This window comes from Pongo pygmaeus, chromosome 5 (genome assembly GCF_028885625.2).
Source record: "Pongo pygmaeus isolate AG05252 chromosome 5, NHGRI_mPonPyg2-v2.0_pri, whole genome shotgun sequence".
NCBI classification, from domain to species: domain Eukaryota; kingdom Metazoa; phylum Chordata; class Mammalia; order Primates; family Hominidae; genus Pongo; species Pongo pygmaeus.
In genome coordinates, this window is record NC_072378.2 from 473027 (window position 1) to 493991 (window position 20965).

The 20965-nt window shown below is 40.0% G+C and overlaps 1 protein-coding gene across 3 annotated transcripts in view; it reads right to left on the minus strand.

Moving 5' to 3' along the window:
* Positions 1-20965, minus strand: part of EXOC2 (exocyst complex component 2) — a 210691-nt gene that overhangs the window by 129429 nt on the left and 60297 nt on the right. For all 3 annotated transcript variants that reach the window (XM_054490866.2, XM_054490867.2, XM_054490868.2), the window contains exons 4-6: positions 17988-18114; positions 7600-7713; positions 5958-6082 (exon numbers count right to left, since the gene is read on the minus strand). In XM_054490866.2, coding sequence (XP_054346841.1) covers positions 5958-6082; positions 7600-7713; positions 17988-18114 — 366 coding nt within the window. The remainder of the gene's footprint in view (positions 1-5957; positions 6083-7599; positions 7714-17987; positions 18115-20965) is intronic.

The following is a 20965-nucleotide window of genomic DNA, read 5'->3' on the forward strand; positions in this document are numbered from 1 at the left end:
ATAGACACTAACAACAGAATGTGTCAAAAAATCAATTACGGCTCAAGCCACACAGAGTTAAGCAGCAGCAATAAAAGGAACAGGGGAAGGAAGACAAATAAGACAAAGAGTGCAGGGAGCAACACGTGTAATTTACTCTGTTTCAGCTTTTTACTCTAGTGTCCCATAACGAACATTCGTTCACACAGTTCTGACCCACAGTTGTTCTTGAAAGGAGCAAGTGATAATGCTGGACTTGCCGCTAAAAACAAGAGATTATACAGGTCACTAAATACACAAGCTCAAGGGGTATTCAGGGAAATCGCTACCAAAACAAAGGAGGTGCTCAGAGGCAGGCAGGAGCTCAGGAAGGCCTTTCACACTACAAACAGCTCCAGGAACCTCACCACCATGCAGGAGGACCAGCGTGAGCAGTATCTGCTAACAACCCACAGGTCACTCCCACTTCAAGGGAACAGAAGGGAATGGCAGAGGGAAGGCCATGGCAAAACGAAGTCTGGTGCTAGAGACATTTTTGCAGAATAAGGAAAAAAACTGTACTAAACAGACCAAGGCTGCTACTGGCAGGTGTCAACAGATACACTTTTTGTCAAGTTCTAATTAAAATACCTGTGGGGACACACAGGAAGAAACAAAACTGACAATGGCATAAAAACTTAAGGATGAACAAAAGCTACTAATGGCATACCGGGTTGGGATGGACTGAAAAAAAAACAGACTTGGACTGGGTATGAAATAGTCCACTGGATGGAACTGAAGAATGCAGATGATGTAAAAAAAAAAAAAAAAAAGAAAAGAAAAGAAAACCAACAACAAAAAAAGAGCAGAGAAAGGCTCTGATTTGTACCTGTCCCCTATACCCAACTCTGGAACACAAGGATGGCACAGACCAGAAACATCTTCCAATGTTTCCGTAACTATCTTCAGAACTACAGTTCTGTTCCCCCATTTTTCTTAACTACACAGCTCGTTTCCTTTGATAACCATTTAGAGAACAATTCCCCACATCCCAGAATGGCAGGAAAACAGAAGGAAACCAGGAAGAGGCATCCACTGCTGGTCAACTCAGAGCAAAGGCTCTCAGAATAGTATTTGGATAGCATCAGGAGATACACCTAATGTTAAATGATGAGTTAATGGGTGCAGCACACCAACATGGCACATGTATACACATGTAACAAACCTGCACATAGTGCACATATACCCTAAAACTTAGAGTATAATAAAAACAAATAAAATAAAATAATAAAAAATAAAAATCCTGCCACATGTAGCAACACAAGACACATGCCAAAAGAAAAATTTCTAAAAGGTTACAAAGAAGATTACAAATAATATATTAAGCAAATGCATATAAAAGGAAGCATATAAAATGTTAATATTATGTTATTGTGCATCAAAGAATTTAATCTTGCCCCCCAAAAGGTCTGGCCTTTGCCCTTAGGTCCTGGGAGGTAATCTCTAAACTCTTGAAATGTTCTGCCTGATAAGAGTGTCTTTGTTTGCCTGTGGACCACGGGCCACACTAGATAATCTAACAATGGAATTTACGGTGAGGACTTAGGGTCACTCAATATCAGCCTGATCTGAGGGAATGAAGATTGAAGTCAGCCTTGACCATGTCCATGTGACGGGGCCCTACTAAAGACTCTGGATCTGGACAACAAGGTTTGGGTAGCTTCCTTGGATAGAAGCACTCCATGTGTGTTGTCACGCACTGTTACCAGGAAAGTCAGTGCTGCCTGCAATTCCACTGGAAAACTACCGGAAGCTCCATGGATGAAAATTTCCTAGACCTGCTCCATGAATCTCTATCCCTGGCTGACTATAACCTGTAATTTCCCTGTAATGAACCATAACTCTGAGTACAACGGCTTTCACTGAGTTCTGTGAGTCCTTCTAGCAAAACACCAAACTGAGGGTAATCTTGGGGACTACTTATAAATATATTATCATTAAGAGAATCTAAACCATCAAAAATGACAAATTAAATACATGCTTTACATATGAAGAAAAGCTGACAGAATCCAAATTAAAGAAGGAGATTTGTCTGTCATGTTAAATATAAATAAGCTATACTTAAATAATATAATTAATCAGGCATTGATACTATATCAAATAGTGGACCCTGAAGAAAACACATCCGTCTGTCCTTTTTAACTTTCGGCATACTTACAAAAACTTAAATATATATTAAGAAACATATTCTCTGTTCACAATACCATAAGAACAGAGACTATGAAAACAAAAATTTACTAAAAATTACTAAGGAGGAAAATTAAAATTACACATTTTAAAAACATAAAAAAGATATCTCTGAAGAATCAATGTTAAAAAAATCACACAGAACATACAAATACTAAACAGATAATGAAAGGGCCTATAACATGAATTTTAAATGATTTAAAAATTAGAATGCAATGCTAATAAAACATGAAAATCTGGATAAAATAGAGAATTTCAGGGAAAACAAACCAAAATAAAGCAGAGACAGTAGAGGTTTGAAAAGTATACGTGTGTGTGTGTGTGTGTGTGTGTGTGTGTGTGTACATACATATTTATCTATCTGTCTCACCTGTTCGTTCCCAATCCCCCCTTGAAGCTACTGATCCACTGCAGTGTCTCTTCAGGAGACCCCAGACACTAATGCACTCCTGCCTGGTGTGATGAAATAGGAAGCACAGTACTATCCGTGCCTAAAAGTGTTGAAAGTGAATCTTATCTAATATCCAATTAGCTGAGTCGAAGCAATTTAATGGCAAGAAAAATAAATTAAATGACACCATGAGGAAGTCATCAGTCAAATTCAGAGTGGGGGATATCTTCCAGGACAAATGACCTTGTTTCTTCAACAAATCAATGGCATGAAAAACCAGAAACAGGCTGGGCGTGGAAATTAGCCGGGCGTGGTGGTGTACACCTGTAATCCCAGCTACTTGGGAGGTTGAGGCAGGAGAATCGTGTGAACCCAGGAGGCAGAGGTTGCAGTAAGCTGAGATCGCGCCACTGCACTCCAGCCTGGGCAACAGGGTGAGACTCCATCTCAAAAAAAAAAAGAAAAACCAGAAACAGGGTAAGAAAGGTGAGGGGATGGTTTTAGTTTAAAAGAGGCTTAAGAGATTTAAAAATTAAGTGAAATGCCTGAATTTTATTTGAATCTTGATTTGGACATATCAACTATAAAAAAAAAAAAAGTTTGGGGGTAATTTGAGAAATCTGAACTGGGAATGAGATGATATTAAACAATTACTGCTAATTTGGTTAACTATGATAATATCATTGTAATTATGCACATAAATGTCCTTACCCTTACTTGGGAGACTGACACTCAGGTATTTAGGAGGAAATCATGCTGCTTGAGATTTGCTTTAAAATACATCAGCAAAATGCAAAAAAAGCAACCTCAAAAGCAAGTATAAAAAAAGAGTAATAATTGTTAAATCTAGGTGATAGGTATACAGAAGTTGATTATACTTTCATCTCCACTTTTCACGTTTGAAAATTTTCATAATAGAAAAGTAAAAACAACTTACCCGAGCAACTTTACATATCAGCTCTGTCAAATTTGAACCATGGAATTCCTAGTCTACATAGTCCACTGACAGCACACAGAGCAACACAGAGAGATCCACACGTTACCATGTAACAGTAACACTCAAACCTGACCAAAAAAGCCTTTTACAGAACTACGGATCAATTTCATTTAAGGCTACAGTTAGAAAAAGTTATAAAAAGCTATTAGGCCGGAAGCGGCAGCTCTCGCCTGTAATCCAGCACTTTGGGAGGCCAAGGATCATGAGGTCAGGAGATCAAGACCATCCTGTCCAACATGGTGAAACCCCGTCTCTACTAAAATACAAAAAATTAGCCAGGTGTGGTGGCACACGCCTGTAGTCCCAGCTACTCTGGAGGCTGAGGCAGGGGAACTGCTTGAACCCAGGAGGCAGAGGTTGCAGTGAGCCGAGATCGTGCCACTGCACTCAAGCCTGGTGACAGAACAAGACTCCTTCTCAAAAAAAAAAAAAAAAAAAGTGTTAATACTGTAGTAAATTAACATACTCACTTAGAGGCGTGCAACAGGTTTTACCTAAAGAATAAAAGGTTTCTAGCACACACTATTCTACATACGATATAAACCCAACTTTGTCATAGGTACTCATATAAGCTAAGAGAAGATAAAAGGAAATACATTAAAATGTGAATGTGATTATATCTATAATAGACGTTCTTGCTAATTACCTGTTTAGTGTTTTCTATAATATGCATTTCCTTTATTTCAAAAAACATAAAAGCTAAATACACGTGTCTAAAGTTTTCAAATTTACTATTATAATCACTTCCTATATGCCATAAGGTCATTTGTTCATTAGCAGCTGGTCAGCATTATCTTTATTAAACTTTCAGTTGCTAACATATTTCTAGGGTGAATGACTAATAAATGTGACTACATAAATTTAGTGTACCAAATAAAACTTCTTAAGATCTGCCAAGAGTGAAGCCATTTACAGAAGCAAAAAGCATAAAAACAAATATATATGCATATGTAAATATATTTTTTAAAAAGGGTGGAGAGAAAAGTCAAACCTGTCTTGTTGCTAAGTTAAATCATTTTAATTACAATAATTTGTGGGAAACATTTGTGCAGCTACTGGGCATATGACTAACCACATTTACTTGATTTATACTAAACTCTGTTCACACATGCTCAGGTCTTCTTCCTGACATGGTAAGATTAACTATTGGTAATTTAGAGACAACAGCAACAAGCACAAATAAAGAATGGCACACCATCAAGAAACATAAGGCACACATATTTATCAGGAAGAGTACCTACCTTCTCTGTTCCCTCTTAGACACTCACATTTTACCCCTTCAAAAACCTAACTTCTACCTGCAAGGAAGAAGCTGCATCATGGGACACACATTTAATGTATTGGAGGTCAATTAAGTACATATGGCACAGGAAGAGGCGGGCTTATTTATTTATTTATTTATTTATTTATTTATTTATTTAGAGACGGAGTCTCGCTCTGTCACCCAGGCTGGACTGCAGTGGCGCGATCTCGGCTCACTGCAACCTCCGCCTCCCACGCTCAAGCAATTCTCCAGCCTCAGCCTCCCAAGGAGCTAGGACTACAGGCACCCTCTACGCCCGGCTAATTTTTTGTATTTTTAGTAGAGACGGGGGAGGGGGACTTTTAAAACAATAAAAGAAGGTCTATACTTTAGGAATAAAAATAATTTTTAAAATTTACCTTCCTGAATTGAAGAAGATGTGGCCTCAATGTACGGTTAGAGTTATGGATACTTAAGCTATATGGGTACTTAGTTTTAAGTATCTTAGCTATTAAAAAGAATTGAGTTAACTTTTATTAAAATAGATTACTTTTTACTAAATAGCAATAATTAAACTTTCATTAAAAGCAGTTTTATAAAAAAAAAAAACTCTACCAACATCTTGCATTAAAATGTCTAAAGCTATGACATCTGTACTCCATACAACGTCCCTCCCATACACAGCACAGTGACAGCTACCTGCGTGCATGTGTGGGGGCCTGTGCGATAAGGGCTGGAGACTGGTATCCCGTCATCAGCCTTTCCAAAGTGAACACACAATGGGTCGCATTTATAGAATTAGTCACATATGTAAGATACTGGTGGTTGTGCATTGGGATTTAATTTCGTATCAGCCCTGGAGTGTGGACATCACAGAGAGTTAAAGTACTCTCCCATTTCACACATGTAAGATGGGTTAACAAAAGCCTCAGAGATAAATTTTTAAAGTACCAAGTCTTCAAAGAGATGCCAGCCTACTCTGCAACAAATATTTATAGCACATTTTAGATCTCTACTTTGAAAAAAAACAGACCGAATGTCACACCCTGTAAACACCCTGCAGGCAGTGGCGGGTTTCCATGGCGGAAGCTGCCAGCAGATGGCTCTGAGGATCGCCTTACCTGAGAGGGCATCCTGTGCTTCAAAGAAAGTACTGAGACCGCCTTTCACATAGGCCAGGCTGCCCTCGCTCTTCTTGTTAGCCTGTCTCTTTAGGTTGGTGACTGCCATTTTGAGCTGCTCAAAACTGAAATGAAATAAAGAAACCAAAGTTTGACACTTCCAACATGCAAGAAAGAAAAAAAATTCCTTCAGTGGAAAACACCTAATATACTAAAACCGATGCTAAGTAGCACACGATTAATATCACATGAAGCCAGATGAAATCAAAACGCTTTCAAATTGTTACACAGATCTAAACCTTTTATTTATTATGAATGCCTAAATTACAACAGCTATTAAGACTTTTGGAGCCCTCAATGGTAATTCCAAATACATTAGACCCCTAAGAAGTAAATGTGTAGATGTTTTTATAACCTATATATAACATATACAATTTACCAGATAAAGAGTTTTGAACATCCTGTACTAGATAAGAAGACATAGATCATCCAGTGATAGCCAACATTTCAAAGGTGTAACTGCTTTGTACATTCACTGAAGCATTGTGGAACACTGAGCATAAGGTTATACTTATCAGTATCCAGTCCTCTGTCCTTAGTAATAAAATACATGAATCCTGTAGGTCAATTCACAACTTAAATAACTAGGAAGACCACAATATCTTATCTCAATATCTAAAGCAGAGAAAACTAAAGACAGTCCTCTGTATTTCAGAAGTTTTATGTCCATTTGAGCTAAGAAAATCTGGCTATAAAACTTTAAACGTATTCTTGATAGACCTACACAAGAAACAGAGCTCAATTCTGACTTATAATAAATTTTACATTTGTAATGTAAAATCAGAATCATCTTCTACAATGAAAAAATTCACCTTGGACATTTGCTTTAAAAAGCCATCAGGTTAAATTTACCCTGTGTATTAAAATGCCAACTTTTCCTCATGTTTTCTAGTAATGCTTTTCACCCTAATAAATGAATGAAACATTTATATTAAGGTACATTTTAACACACTAATTTATCAATAATTTTAAGTTTTAAGCAATAAAACATTGATTTATCCAAACATTTTTTGCTGAATATAATTATTTTAAATCAATCTTGCAAATAAGCTACAAACCTGCTCTTGTACAGAGTAAAATGTAATTAGAAGACAAAAGGGAATCTTCAAATTGGATATATGACCTAGTCTACTTTTTTGCTAATTTTAAGCCAGGTCCTTACATGATGATAAACCAACTCATCTTCCTTTGCCCTATGGTCAGAGAAGGCAGTGTGTTCCATGTTTTACACCAGAACTTAAAATTTTTATGTTATTTCAGTAGGGAGAGATCACATGCATACATGTCAGTTTAAGTCCCCAGCTAAGGCTCCATAAATTTTTAATAACCTGCACCAATAATGAAATATATTGAACACAAAATGACAGTAGGAAATGAGAGACCTCTAAAGAATTATCCCATTGCACAAATAGGGAAACAGACACCCTGAGATGTTCACGGGCAAACGCAAAGTCAAAGAGCTCACAGACCTAAAACGATGTAACTGTATGCAGAGCCAGATCTAAAACTCGAGTTACCATGTAATTCCATCTTTAGCATCTGAGTGAAACCCTTCACAGTTGACAGTCCCATATCCACTAACCTGGTGTTTGAGTGATTCTCTATAAGATACCAGGCAGCTGAGAAATTCTCACTTGTAAAATCAGCACTCATTCCATGGAATAGCATTTCTAAGTCCTTCTGCGAAAATTTACTTCTGAGGGGAAAAAAGGTTTAAAATATATTTCAGTGGTTATTATGACAAAAATGGAACAGGTATCACTAAGTATCCGGTATAACACATATGAATACAAACCATTACAATAATACATATTAATCATACATTATCCAGAACATGTTTGTATATATGTAGAAAATATATTTCCCACATTATGGCTGATTTTTCTGTCATGTAAACTTTGATTTTATATAGAAAAGATAGGAAACTAGTTGAAATACAGAAATTACATCAATAAAAGAATATAAGGTTTAAAGAGGATTAAGACATCAGGCTGAGTTGACGGTTTTATTAAACCTATCAAAATATGACATCAATCCCCATTCAATGTATAAAAATCAAAATTTGAATACAGTGAAATTCTAAAATGTTAAATCACTTTGTTAAAATGATTTTTGTTAAAACCTATATGAAAGTTGTTTTAAGACATACTGTCTAAGAAATCATCAAAGTACTAATAAACCCACATCTAATCAGAAAGCACTCACATTTGCGTCCGTGTCTAGAATGACTTTAAGAAAAGCTTGTGATAACAACAGGGTATATACATGATCTGCTGCTCCCTCATCTTGCTTACATGTTTAAGACTGACTTCTGCATCAATTCATTTATATATTCATTCGAATACCAATCAAGTATCGACTATAGGTCAGGTTCCATGCTGGGATGCCAGATGTGCCAGGGAGGCTCACAACCTGGCAGCCTTTGCTGGCCCCCACTGCCCCATTTGCAGGATGAAATCCAAGCATGTCTACGAACTGAATCTGCTTATCTCTCAGGGCTCATTTCTGCCACTCTAGGCATGAAACCTGACGCTTCGGCAGCCTCAAAGGGACTATACTGTCCCGCACGTTGGTCTCCACCATCTTGGTGTTTACTTTGTCCGTCTGATTTGCCGTCCCCTCTAAGATGTGTCCCCTACCCCAAAACACTGGACAAGCCCAATTCATAAGGTATAAACCAGACACAGATCATCTGATAGGGTAGTATCTCTTTAACACTTATGCAGTGGGGAAAACACTCCTACCCCAAAAGAATTTTAAAGTGGGTAGGTCCAACGACTTTGGTACTCTCTGGGAGAGTCTTGCTGTCTCCTCATTATAAACACAGCCTCAATTCAGAAATTAGGCAGCTTAGTTTGTGATCCACACCCCACCTTCACCCAAAGGTAACAGTTTTTTCTTCCCTCTTCCCAGCCAAGGTCAATAGTTAATAGGCTGCTTACTCGTTTGGGGGAAAAATGGCAGCTCTCTCATAGAGGTTAAGGGTGGGATGGACAGAGACAAGAATGGAAGGTCCTTCGGGGCCTGTGCCTGGTACTGCCACAGGTGGCCTGTGCTCTCTGCCTGCCAGGTATTCGAACCTACTTGAGTCTTGTGGGCATTTTCACGGGTTCCCTAAAGGGCTCTGGAGGACTCCTCCAGCCATGACTCATGGATGCATCTGCTTCCTTCTGCCACTCCTCAGCCTCCAGTGGTCTCTCAGTCTTACTGCAGACACTCCCTGCTGGAGCCCCTCCATGTTCAGGTGGCCAGTGCCCGTAGGCACAACTTCCAATGGCCTGGAGCCCACTCTCTCTAGCAAGTTGCTTGCTCACCTGGACGTGGAGAACACGCCTAAAATGCAGCCACCTCTACTGTCCATGCAGGCTCTGGGTCTCACAGCTGCAGGGAACACCGTCACCTGGAGGTCCCACTCACCAGGCCTCCGTGAAGACGGTCACATGCTCTGTGTCCTGCCACTTCATGGTCCAGCCCCGCCCTCCCCACAGACATCTCTGCACAAACCCTCCTTGCCTCTCTACACATCCTCTCCCTCTGTGGTCCCTAGAAGAACAGGGAATGTGAGCTGCAAAACCAGATCTCACGGAGTTCCTCTATCAACCCTGCACAGCGAGACGCCACTCACTGTAAAGTCTAATGACTACTGCGCGAGCATCTCAGCCAGGACAGGGCGTCCCGTTCACGTTCTGTAACGCTGCCCTTCTTCACTATGTTCCTTTTTTGACTGGGTGGGGGATGCCTTGCTTAGAATTATGATAACAGAAAAGAAGACAGATGAGATTTTAGGAGGTGGCACCCTTCCACTGAGACTGAGTTGATCTTGCATCTTTTCTCACTAGCTTCACAAGTTAAAAGATTTATAGTCTGAATCTTCCTGATACATGCGTGTGGCATTCATTACTTGCTGGTCGTTTTCACCGGTCAGCAGTCTCTGGGAGGGAGGTGGAGAACTTTGAGTTTTTAGAAGTTTATTTTGGTTTGGATTCTTCATGCTGATTCTCATACTTTACTTAGTAAGAAAATCCTTTCACCTTTGGAAGTTTTTCTCACTTTATTTATTTGCACCCCATGCCTCCAAGTTAGAGCTTTGGGGGAATATAGAGACTGAGTGGAGGCTTAGGCTAAGCTGTGACATGCTGAACCCCAGCTAAGTGACCCAGAAGTGCCTCCTTCTGCAGTCCTGCTCTAACTGGCAGGCAGCATCTGCCTGGAGTACTGTGTGAGGGATCACGGGCTTTGTCTCAACTCGGCTAGAAAGAATGACATGACCAAGTAGTAAGGCGTGTCATCGCGGGCAGGAGAAGTCATGGTGGCTGCAGACCATATTTCTGTCGACCTTCCTTCTAGACATGGCCATTCAATGTGGTGTCTCACACTTCACTTGGTCAGAGTTAAATGGTCCAAACGGAATCAAAATGCACTACTGATATCAACTAAATTCCTACCAACAACAGTCTTTACACATTGTTTAAGTACAAGAAATCCTCATCGAGCAGGGATCAAGTCCAAGTAACATAAGGACACAGCTGAGAAAAAAGAAACGAAAGAAGGCTGAGAAGTCAACCAGCGTCTGTGCCCTCCCCCATGCCCGTGGTGCTGCACTGTGCCTCAGTGTTCCTCTGCCCATAATCAAACAGGGAATGAATGGAGGATGCTAGTGTTAAGAGCTGACGACGTGAAGAAAGGATCTGTGACACAATGGTAGCAAGTAACGCAAGAAAGTATAAATGCAGACACAAAACTCAAAAATACAGCAGCTGCACACCCTGGAGACACAGTTAAGAACACACAGTCCCCATGGGTCTGGCAGCTAAATCATACTCCACGTGTTTAGCCAAAATAAAAAATGTTTTAAAAAATAGAATGTACACAGCACATATAGAAAAGGGCTCTGTCCTAAGCAGTTATAATGCTTAAATGGGTGGTACTGATGGTACTGAACAATGTAAACCAGCAGCTCAAAGCTTTCCATTCTGTACTCCATTTTTTAAATTCCCCTGATACTTAAACTCTGGTAACATCTCACTTACAATGCATTACTAAATTGTTATTTTTACAAATCTAAACTGCTCTCAGTTATATCTTAATATAAAGGCCTGATGTCTAGTGGAGGGCTCCAGGAAAGGGATTGTTAAGATTTTAAGAAACTCTCCTACCCCCAGGAGTCCCTCCCTCCCTCATCCTCAGAAGGAGCAGGGATGGGTCTAGCCAGTCCCTAGCAGTGGGGCCCCTGGCCAGAAAGCAGTGGGTTTGGTGAGGTCCCCACTGGCCCTGCACTCCCAGCTCTTCAGCCATGAACATCCCGTGCACCACAGGCCACTGGGAGGACATGGGTGGCAGAACCTGAGACTCGGCTTCTGCATTGGAGTGAGCTGGGAGGCCCAAGCTCCCGGAGCGGGATGCTGAGATTTGAGCCCCACCCGCCAGCACCCCTCCCGGCATGCGTCGTTCCTTCAGGCCCCTAAAGTGGGCCAGGTGCAATTTGAAAAGCACTACATCTCTTGGTCAAAATACCACCTCCCCTAAGACGGAGCTGATTATTCTGAGAGTTCTTACTCTTTCGCTGATCTTAATTGGAAGACATGTATTGAGACTTATAGCAGAAATCAGCCTTACAAGAACAAGACAGACATTATTTTCAAGATGGTGAAATTCTAACACAGATGTCAAATAATCGTCCCCAAATCACACAATTAAGGCCAGGACTAACCTTGCCTGAACACACAGAGCCAACAGTGGACCCTGTTGGCTATGACCCACCAATCACCCTGGATCCTCTCTGCTGGAACACAGCCCACCACTTGCCCCTTAACTGGGGAGGGATCAACCACCATGAGCCAACCGCGTTTGTCATATTCCCCCTGCTCTTGATTGGGTAACCTTGTTTTTGAACAGTGATGTCGGAGGAAAGGTCTGTTGGAGCACATCTGGGAAAGGTCTCCATACTTTCAAGAAGGGAAACCAAGAAGACACAGCATCTTTCTGCCTGAGAACATCATTATGTCCAGTTTCTACCACAATTGCTAAGGAAATGTGTTTTACGCTAAGGGCAACAGAACAGCCAGCAAACTCAGGCTCCTCACATCTTGGTGACACGACTGACTCAACCCACCTTTGGAGTCTGCCATCAATGAATATTGTATATTATCAAAAAGTAGATTTTATTTTTGTTTAAATCAAATGATTCATTTTCTCTTAACTGCAGGTGAAGGCATCCTGATTCCATATTCTATTAGAAAATATACAAACACCTCAAAAATGTGAAATACCAATGCCAGAGTCCATGAAGCTCCGTGGGTAACACAGCTGCAAAAGTACAGGTGGCTCATCTCAGTATTCCCAACGGGAGGCAGCAGTAATGCGCAGTGGCTAAGAGCACAGGCTCTGGGTTGAGTCTCAATGTTTGCTCAATCCGCCTGTATAATCTCGAGAAGTTATTCCATTATGAAGGGGTCACCACACACCTTCCTCCTAGGAATGTTCTGAACATCAGAGGAGATAATGCTTGTGGAAGCCTAGCAGTTTCTGTCACATGATAAATGCTCAAAAATGTTATTTGCTATTATTTTTATTATTTATACTTATTTATATCTTACAGACTAATTTCCTAAGTATTATTTGATTCTCATGACAATAACTGAGTTAAATATTTCCATATTCCAGATGAGGAAGTGGCCTCTGAGAGGTTACATGGAAACAGTCGAGATTCGAACCTGGTACTTCCATTGTCAAACAGAGAACCAGAGGGTCTTAGATAGGAAATACAATCATAACTACAAATCCGTAAAGATGACAATGCAGGAGAGTGTGAAAGGGAAGCTGCTTGCAAATGAAAAGAATTGCTAATACCCTTAATAACAGTAAGAGGAAAGGAAGAGGTAGTATATCAACACAGCTAACGAAGCACAGAGTAAAAACTCTTATGTTTGTTCAGAATAACTGGATTTCGGACTCTAAATTTCCAAGTCAAGTGCTGGCTCAGACACATCAGAAAAAGCAACATACGCTCTGAGTAATTCAAACCAAGCCTGCATTCTAAATCCACTAGCACAGAGTTAGAGACTGAAAGTGACAGAGATCCTACTGTGTAAACTCACGAAATGTTTTCATCGAGGAATCGAAACACACTGTTTCAGTCACTAAAAATTCCTGCCACCCTGAACAGATATGTTTTCCATTAGATGGCAGCGTAAGGTCAGATTTAAACCTTCTAAAAAACAGCTAGCCCCAAGCCAGGAGAAGACCCAGGCCCGTGGACTGAGCGAAGAGACACAAACAGGCACGTTCTTCACACCTCAGCACTCACTTTCCAGTATGAGGACTCTGCAGCAATGACCCATGTAGCATGCAAATCAATGAGACTCCTTCGGAGACCGCCCCAGCCACCCCACACACAGTGAGGCCTGGCTGCAGTTGTGTTATTCTGCGTTTGCGTCAAAGAGAACACACTTTCTTGATTTGGCGGACGGAAGACGGAGCGGGGAGGCCAACAGTGAAAGTGGGCATCGCTAGTTCTTTGTGTGCATGCTATACATATCTCTTGTAGCTTTAAATTTTTACCAACATTGTTTACACTCTGTTGTATTACGTATTATAAGTTTGTTTCCGTTCTTTTTTTTTTTTTTGTCTGACCCAGTTTCTGGACTTGAAGGCATTCTCACTGCCCATCTATTTTTACACAAGTTCTAAAGGTAAAGTCACCTAAGGCTCTTTTCTTCTGCACTCATATTAAGAATTAATTTGCTGTCAGTTTTCGTGTTTTACAATACAGTCTTCTAAATTTGGTGGGAAAATTGAAATTGGTCTTTTCTTTCTGTTTGAAAGCCAGGCCGATTAGAAGAAAATCAGGTTTGCATTGCCCATAACACCCATGTAGAAATAAAAGATACTAGTGGTGCAACAACTGACTACTCTAGACAGCCATTCCCAGGTGATAATTCACAAAAACAGCTGAGATCATATAAAAACAGTACAAAGCTCCTGTTTTCTGCCCCTGCGCCCATATACAGACTGTCTCCTACAAATTACCCATAAATACCCTCTTGTTAGGCAACTGAGTATTGATTTCAAGAAACAAAGCCTAGCAAAGGTTTTTACTTAACATGAACCTGTTTTTACCTTCCTTTTTGGTTTAAATAGCTTGTCATCATTACAACTGAAGTCATGCAAAGACCACATATATTTGTGACAACTGCCATTGTAAATCAGAAATATAGACCTTTTACAAGCAAATCCTAGTCTCAATTCAGTGAAGTTATTTTTTCTGAGCAATTAGTAACATTTTTATAAGTATCATGACACCCTGTGTGCAAAAACGTCAGTTAAAAATTTAGGAATATGAAGGGTCTTAACAGTCAAAGACAGCCAATAAACGCCAAGTTGTTAAACTTGTAGGCTGAAAGAAAAAAATATGCATGCTGGGTCCACCGGTAAAATATTTATTAAACTCTGACTCACCCCAAAGACCCATAAGGCAACAGTACTGTGTTACTCTCACTAGCTTTGCCATCTTCAGCTGAACCGGACACCACACGCAAGGCCCCTCAGGTTCCCAGTTTGCACACTAGACCATCAGCTGTCGAGAATTTATCACCACAAACTGACTTATCTCCTGAAGGTTGCCTCCCCACTGCAATCTGATAACTCACTAGAACCACGGGGGAGCATTTGATGACCAGCACTCACAATTCTTCAAACCTTTTTTTTTTTGAGACAGACTCTCACTCTGTCACCAAGGTTGAAGTGCAGTGACCCAACCTCTGCTCACTGCAACTTCCACCTCCTGAGTTCAAGCGATTCTCCTGCCTCAGCCTCCCAAGTAGCTGAGATTACAGGCGCCTGCCACCACGCCCAGCTAATTTTTTGTATTTTCAGTAGAGATGGGGTTTCACCACGTTGGCCAGGCTGGTCTCGAACTCCTGACCTCAAGTGATCCGCCCGTCTCGGCCTCTCAATGTGCTGGGATTACAGGCATGAGCCACCACGCCCAGCCTCAAACCTTTTTAAATATGTTTCCACAAACAAATAATACTAAAACCCTATTATTCCTTCAATATTGACATTTTCAAAAAGTAGGTGCTCTCTAGGTTTTTAATTATTTTTTTAAAAACCCCAAATGACATTAATAAACAGAACTAAAAGATAGTATGGATCCTGACCTGAGTACAATACCATCCTCTACAAAGACCAAAGCCTTCATCTGAAAAATAGTAAGTAAATCAGCAAAATAAAACCCACATCAACATTTTACAGTCTGCCTTTCCTTCCTTTTATCTTTCTCTAAAATAAGATTTCTCTAACAGAGGTCAAAGAATTCAGTAAGATAAACACAGCTTTCTTGACAGTATCCCCCCCCAAAAAAAAAGGGAGCCTGGAAAAGCATTTTTCTGGCCAAAAGCATTTTCTTCTCTTGGTTTTCTTCTCTTGGTTTCTATACCTATTCTTACTTTCATCTTTCATTTTCTTGCTTCCTGGAATCTCTACATCTAGCCTCTCTTTCTTTTGAAAGTCTTTTGCCAAACACTTTCAGACGGACAGAAGGATGACTGGATGTTTGTTCACGCCTACAGGGCCCTCCCCGTGTTGCCTGACGCTACAGGATCCGTGCCTTTCTCTGATCATTGGCTATTCTGAGTCTCTATTAGAAAGACAGAGCTGGCTTGCGGAGGGCTAATGGCGATGCCAGGGATTCCTGTCCACGGAAATGCACGTCAGGTGAGTATACCACTGGCTTCTCCGAGACGGAGTGATGGTCTTGCATCTTTTGGCATTTCTCATTGTGTATGTCTCCCCTCTGGACTTTCCTTTGAGCTGGATTTAACATCTTATTGGTTCTTTCCTTAATTATGAGTTAAATAAAAGCTCTGACATCTATTTATTTTATATTTGTATAAGAATCATGATTTTCCCTTTTTCAAAAATTATCCTTTAATATTTTACTTTATCCCATGGCTGAGCAAATATTTCTGAAACTTAAGTAACAATCTGTACAGTAACATCAAAATCTGTTAATTTTATTCCCACTGAAGTACTTATTGAATAAATGTACATAATGTTATTTTAAAATTTTAAATCACTTTAGTACCCTGGAATCTTAAGTCATTCAAAAAAAACTTTTCCTATGTGGCAGAACAATGAATGGTATATATCCAAGAAGAGCAAAGAATCCTGTAAGGATGAACACTTGTGAGGCACTTGCTATGCTCCAAGTTGTTTACCTCCTTACTCCCTGATTTCTCACGTCGACCCTAAGGAACAGGTACTGCATTGTACACCTGAGGAAACAGAGGCAAAAGGAATCTAAGTAACTTACTCAATGTCATATTGCTAGTAAGTGGCAGAGTCCAAGTTCAAATTGAGAGAGTTCTGCCCCACACAAAACCAAACTACCTCTCAGAGAAGAAAAGAACATTTTAAGAAAGCTAAGTACTTTTAGTGCCATTATTCTTCACTGCCATTACCAATGTTATCAATTAACCTGAAACTTATTAGGAACACTGCTGTTAGAGGCAGTTCACGCCAAACCACATTGTGGGTAGCAGCAACAGGAATAATAAAGACAGTCAAAGGCTGAGAAGGTGTGAGGAAGTAGAGAGAACAGGGGTGGGGGGTATACACCAAAACAAAAGTTGAAGAAATCACGTTTATGATAGTAAACATCTGAATGAATCCTAACTTTGATAATTTTGTCCAAGTCTCATACAAAATATATTTTGTATATCTCCATATTCCTTTTGCCCATGTATAAAACTGGCTCTTGGTTATGAAGAGCAGCTCAGAGGGCCTCCTGCTCCACACTTCTGAGGCAGGTTGGAAAGAGACTGGCTTTCCAGAGCCTTGAAGCGCCCATAAGGGGCTTACTATCAACTAACTGCAAGTCTATTCATGCTTAAAACTGTGCTCAAATAAATACCCAACTGTTACCATTCTTTTCTAAACCTTCTCAATCTTTAAACTCTTAATTTTGGAGGCACTGGAATCCTTAAACAGCTCTAGAATGACACATACTGCAAAAATGTTTCAAAGATGTTACCTAGAACAGTCCAAGCTCACCGGAAGCTGCTAAGCCCCAGACTTTTTCAACACACGCTACTTTCCCAAGACAAACATGCTGCCTCCCCTCAGCCAGGGGCAAACCCCAGCAGGTGAAAATCAAACGTGCTATCTGAATTACTAATGATCTTCAAGAGTAGGCTTGAAGATTATATAGAGATAGATTATTGGAGAATTTTCCCCATTCCTCAAAAATCCTAAACTAAAACCATGGTTAAAGTATTAACAGTGCTAATTTGTCACTTTTGGTAAGAGTTTACAGAGCAATACTCAGTATACAATTCCATAAGCAGAATCACTAAGGTCAGAAGACAAATTAGCAGCGACTAACACATTAGGTGAATTGTTTAAGTAGAAAGGCACTAATTATAAAAGTTACTAAAACACTGTACCAGGCATTTGGAAAAAAACTCTAGATTCAGTTATAAGGCATCTTGAAAGTTATCATTTACCTGGCAGAACTGTGATGATTAAAGTTAAATAAGTCTGGATTAAGCAAGAATGAGTAGACATTATAGACAAAATTAAAGACCAGATTAGACCTGGCTATTCTAAAATAGTTCTAGAAAAATCAAGAAAACAGATAGATTATATATTCCATTTTGACTTCAGGTGCCATCTACCTATTTAAACTTAACTATCTCTAGATAACATACTAAAGACTTTTCTTTTTCACAAAATGCAAAATCAAAAAACTAAAGAGGTAAAAGTAGTTTTAGCCACAAGTTTTAACTAACTGCAAAGTTTACTTGTAGCATAGCTAACCAGGCTTCATAAAAAACACCCATCTCCAAACAACTGAGGTGTCCTCAACTGTGCTTCCTGGGATATTTCTGGAGTTGAGTCCCTTTCCTGTAAGTATGTAAAACTTTTCAGGAACTGAAAAATAAAGAAGACTGAAAGCAAGATGGTACTCACTTTTCAATCTCAATGCCAAGCGGGTTAGCAGGACGTAAGGACAAGGGCGGAATTCCTTTGTTCCTGTCAGTACGCATATCATAATAATTCATTTCATCGACCCACACAGCAGACTGATCCAAAATGCCTACAGAAATGAGGAGCATATGCTTAATAAGATGAAGTCCACCCCAGGCACCTTCTACGTCTGGCCTATTGCCTGACTTCTTAAAGACCTAATACAAAATGCCTGTTGGAAAATCTTTAAGAGATTTGAGGACATAACAGCTAAATTTTTAAAAAATGACTAGTAGTTTAATTATAAGCACTCAAAAAATTTATAAAAAGGCAAAAATAACACCTCTTGGCTTATGGTTTCATTGTACATTACTCAACAGAGAAGAAAAATTAAGCTGCTTAGACAAAGTTTTGCAATAACAAACGTATTTTACAAATAATAAACACTACAATTAAACGTTGTTAAATGTAGCTGATTAAATCTGCACAAAAAATTCAGAAAGTCAGTAAGATGAAATAATATGACCTATAATATCTGTTTATTCAAGAGAATATTCTGAAATCATGTAAACTCTTAGAAAATGTCTGGGAAATATCCAAGCACAAAACATTTGAGTTAAATGTTAGCTCAGTGGAAAGCTTCTGGTTTATGATAAATGCCGAAAAACCATTATGCATATATGATTTTATATTTAATACTGTGAGTTTCTGCTTCTGGGTTCCATAAGCTACCTAAGGACATTTCACTACAAATGAAAACCAAATGTTTTTTAAATGGTTCTTGAAAGCTCTCAAGAAACATCTTTTATTTTCTTTTCCTCTACAAACACTGGCATGTTTCCATGAATAGTTATGCAAAAATAATATGCTACTTGCTATTTCTCATTCTTTTTGCTGTTATCAGTGCTGGAAATGTCCTAGATGGTAGAAACAGCAGGGTTTTTTTTTCCGTATTAGGCTGAAATCAATTTGGTAAATTCAATAAAATATCTAACGATTAAATCAAACGCCTTTCAAGGAACGCATGGCTTGTGTAATGGAAACAACCAGGTTTTTCAGGGAAAACTGACTGGGTGTGGATCCTGTAAACAGGACAACACAAGCTCTAAAAACAGCATCTTCCTTTATGGGACTGAACTCCTTATCATTCAACCTAGCACAGGGCTTACCAGCTAGGCCTCCAAGGCCCTGGGCTGCAACCGAAAAAGAGCCAAGTGCCAGGGAGCACAGACAAAGCGCGCCTGCCTCCCCAGGCGAGGATCAGAAGGCTTCATGGGAGAAGGCTGTCTGAATACCAGGCAACCTGTAGCTGCAAGGCCCTCTATGAACCCACTCATTCTCTCAGCACTCGTGGTTCTGCCAGCATGCAACAGGGGCTTCTGCTCAAGTCCAGACACTCTTGAGTTCAGTTCAAGAAAGCTTTACTGGCCAGGTGTGGTAGCTCACGCCTGTAATCCCAGCATTTTGGGAGGCCGAGGTGGGCGAATCACAAGGTCCAGAGTTCAAGACCAGCCTGACCAACATGGTAAAACCCCGTCTCTACTAAAAATACAAAAATTAGCTGGGCGTGGTGGTGTGCACCTGTAATCCCAGCTACTGCAGAGGCTGAGGCAGAATTGCTTGAACCTGGGAGGCGGAGGTTGCAGTGAGCCGAGATCAAGATTGTGCCATTGCACGCCAGCATGGGTGACAGAGCAAGACTGTCTCAAAACAAAAAGAAAAAAAAAAAGAAACCTTTACTAAGCCTACTATGTGCTAGGTCCTGGGCTGAGTATTCCAGAATAATAAAATTACCACTTTTGCCTAAGTTTTCTTTATCTGCTATATAAATAAATCATATTAGATTTTTATCAAAATGTTTAAGTCCCTCTAGAAAACTGTACAACAAGTTCCTGCTTTAGTTTCAGTTTAGTTTTTGAAGACACTAAATAAAAAGAGTAAACAAAAATAGAAATGTTATATATGTATATGTACACATGCATGTACGTGTACATACATAAAGTCCACTCTGAATTTTCCCTGAAATTCCCTGAATTTTTATTTATAAAAATAATCTACGAATTTGTGGAGAAGAATGCTGCAGAAAGCCTCTATGCTCTAAGAGTAAAAAAAAAATTTGCAAAATTATTTATTTTCTTTATAAAGAGAAGTACTGGCTGTGTTTAATTATGCCTCTGATATTCCTACATTATACAAATATTTATCAAATGCTGACCATGTGCAAGACATTACAGGACCACAAAGATGAATCTGACATTACTCTTATTCTAAAAAGGGAAACAGACATGCACAGAAATAGCTACAAGAAAGATCATCAGAAATTATTAATTTGTTGGGTAAGGGACTACGCTAAGCACTTTACATTTATGTTCTAACTCACCCAATCCTATGAGGTAGCCAATATTATTCCACTTTTGCTCATGGATAAACAAGGCATTAAAGTTACATACTCAGTCACGGTAAGAGTCCAGGTTAGAATTCAAAGAGCATGACTTCTCAGACCAAGTTCCTAACGCTGCTAACGTAAGGCAGCCAGTTCGTAACGCTGCTAACGTAAGGCAGCCAGTTGCTAACGCTGCTAACGTTAAGGCAGCCAGTTCGTAACGCTGCTAACGTAAGGCAGCCAGTTCGTAACGCTGCTAACCTAAGGCAGCCAGTTCGTAACGCTGCTAACCTAAGGCAGCCAGTTCCTAACGCTGCTAACCTAAGGCAGCCAGTTCCTAACGCTGCTAACGTAAGGCAGCCAGTTCGTAACGCTGCTAACGTAAGGCAGCCAGTTCCTAACGCTGCTAACGTAAGGCAGCAAGTTCGTAACGCTGCTACCGTAAGGCAGCAAGTTGCTAAAGCTGCTAACGTAAGGCAGCCAGTTCGTAACGCTGCTAACGTAAGGCAGCCAGTTGCTAAAGCTGCTAACGTAAGGCAGCCAGTTGCTAAAGCTGCTAACGTAAGGCAGCCAGTTCCTAACGCTGCTAACGTAAGGC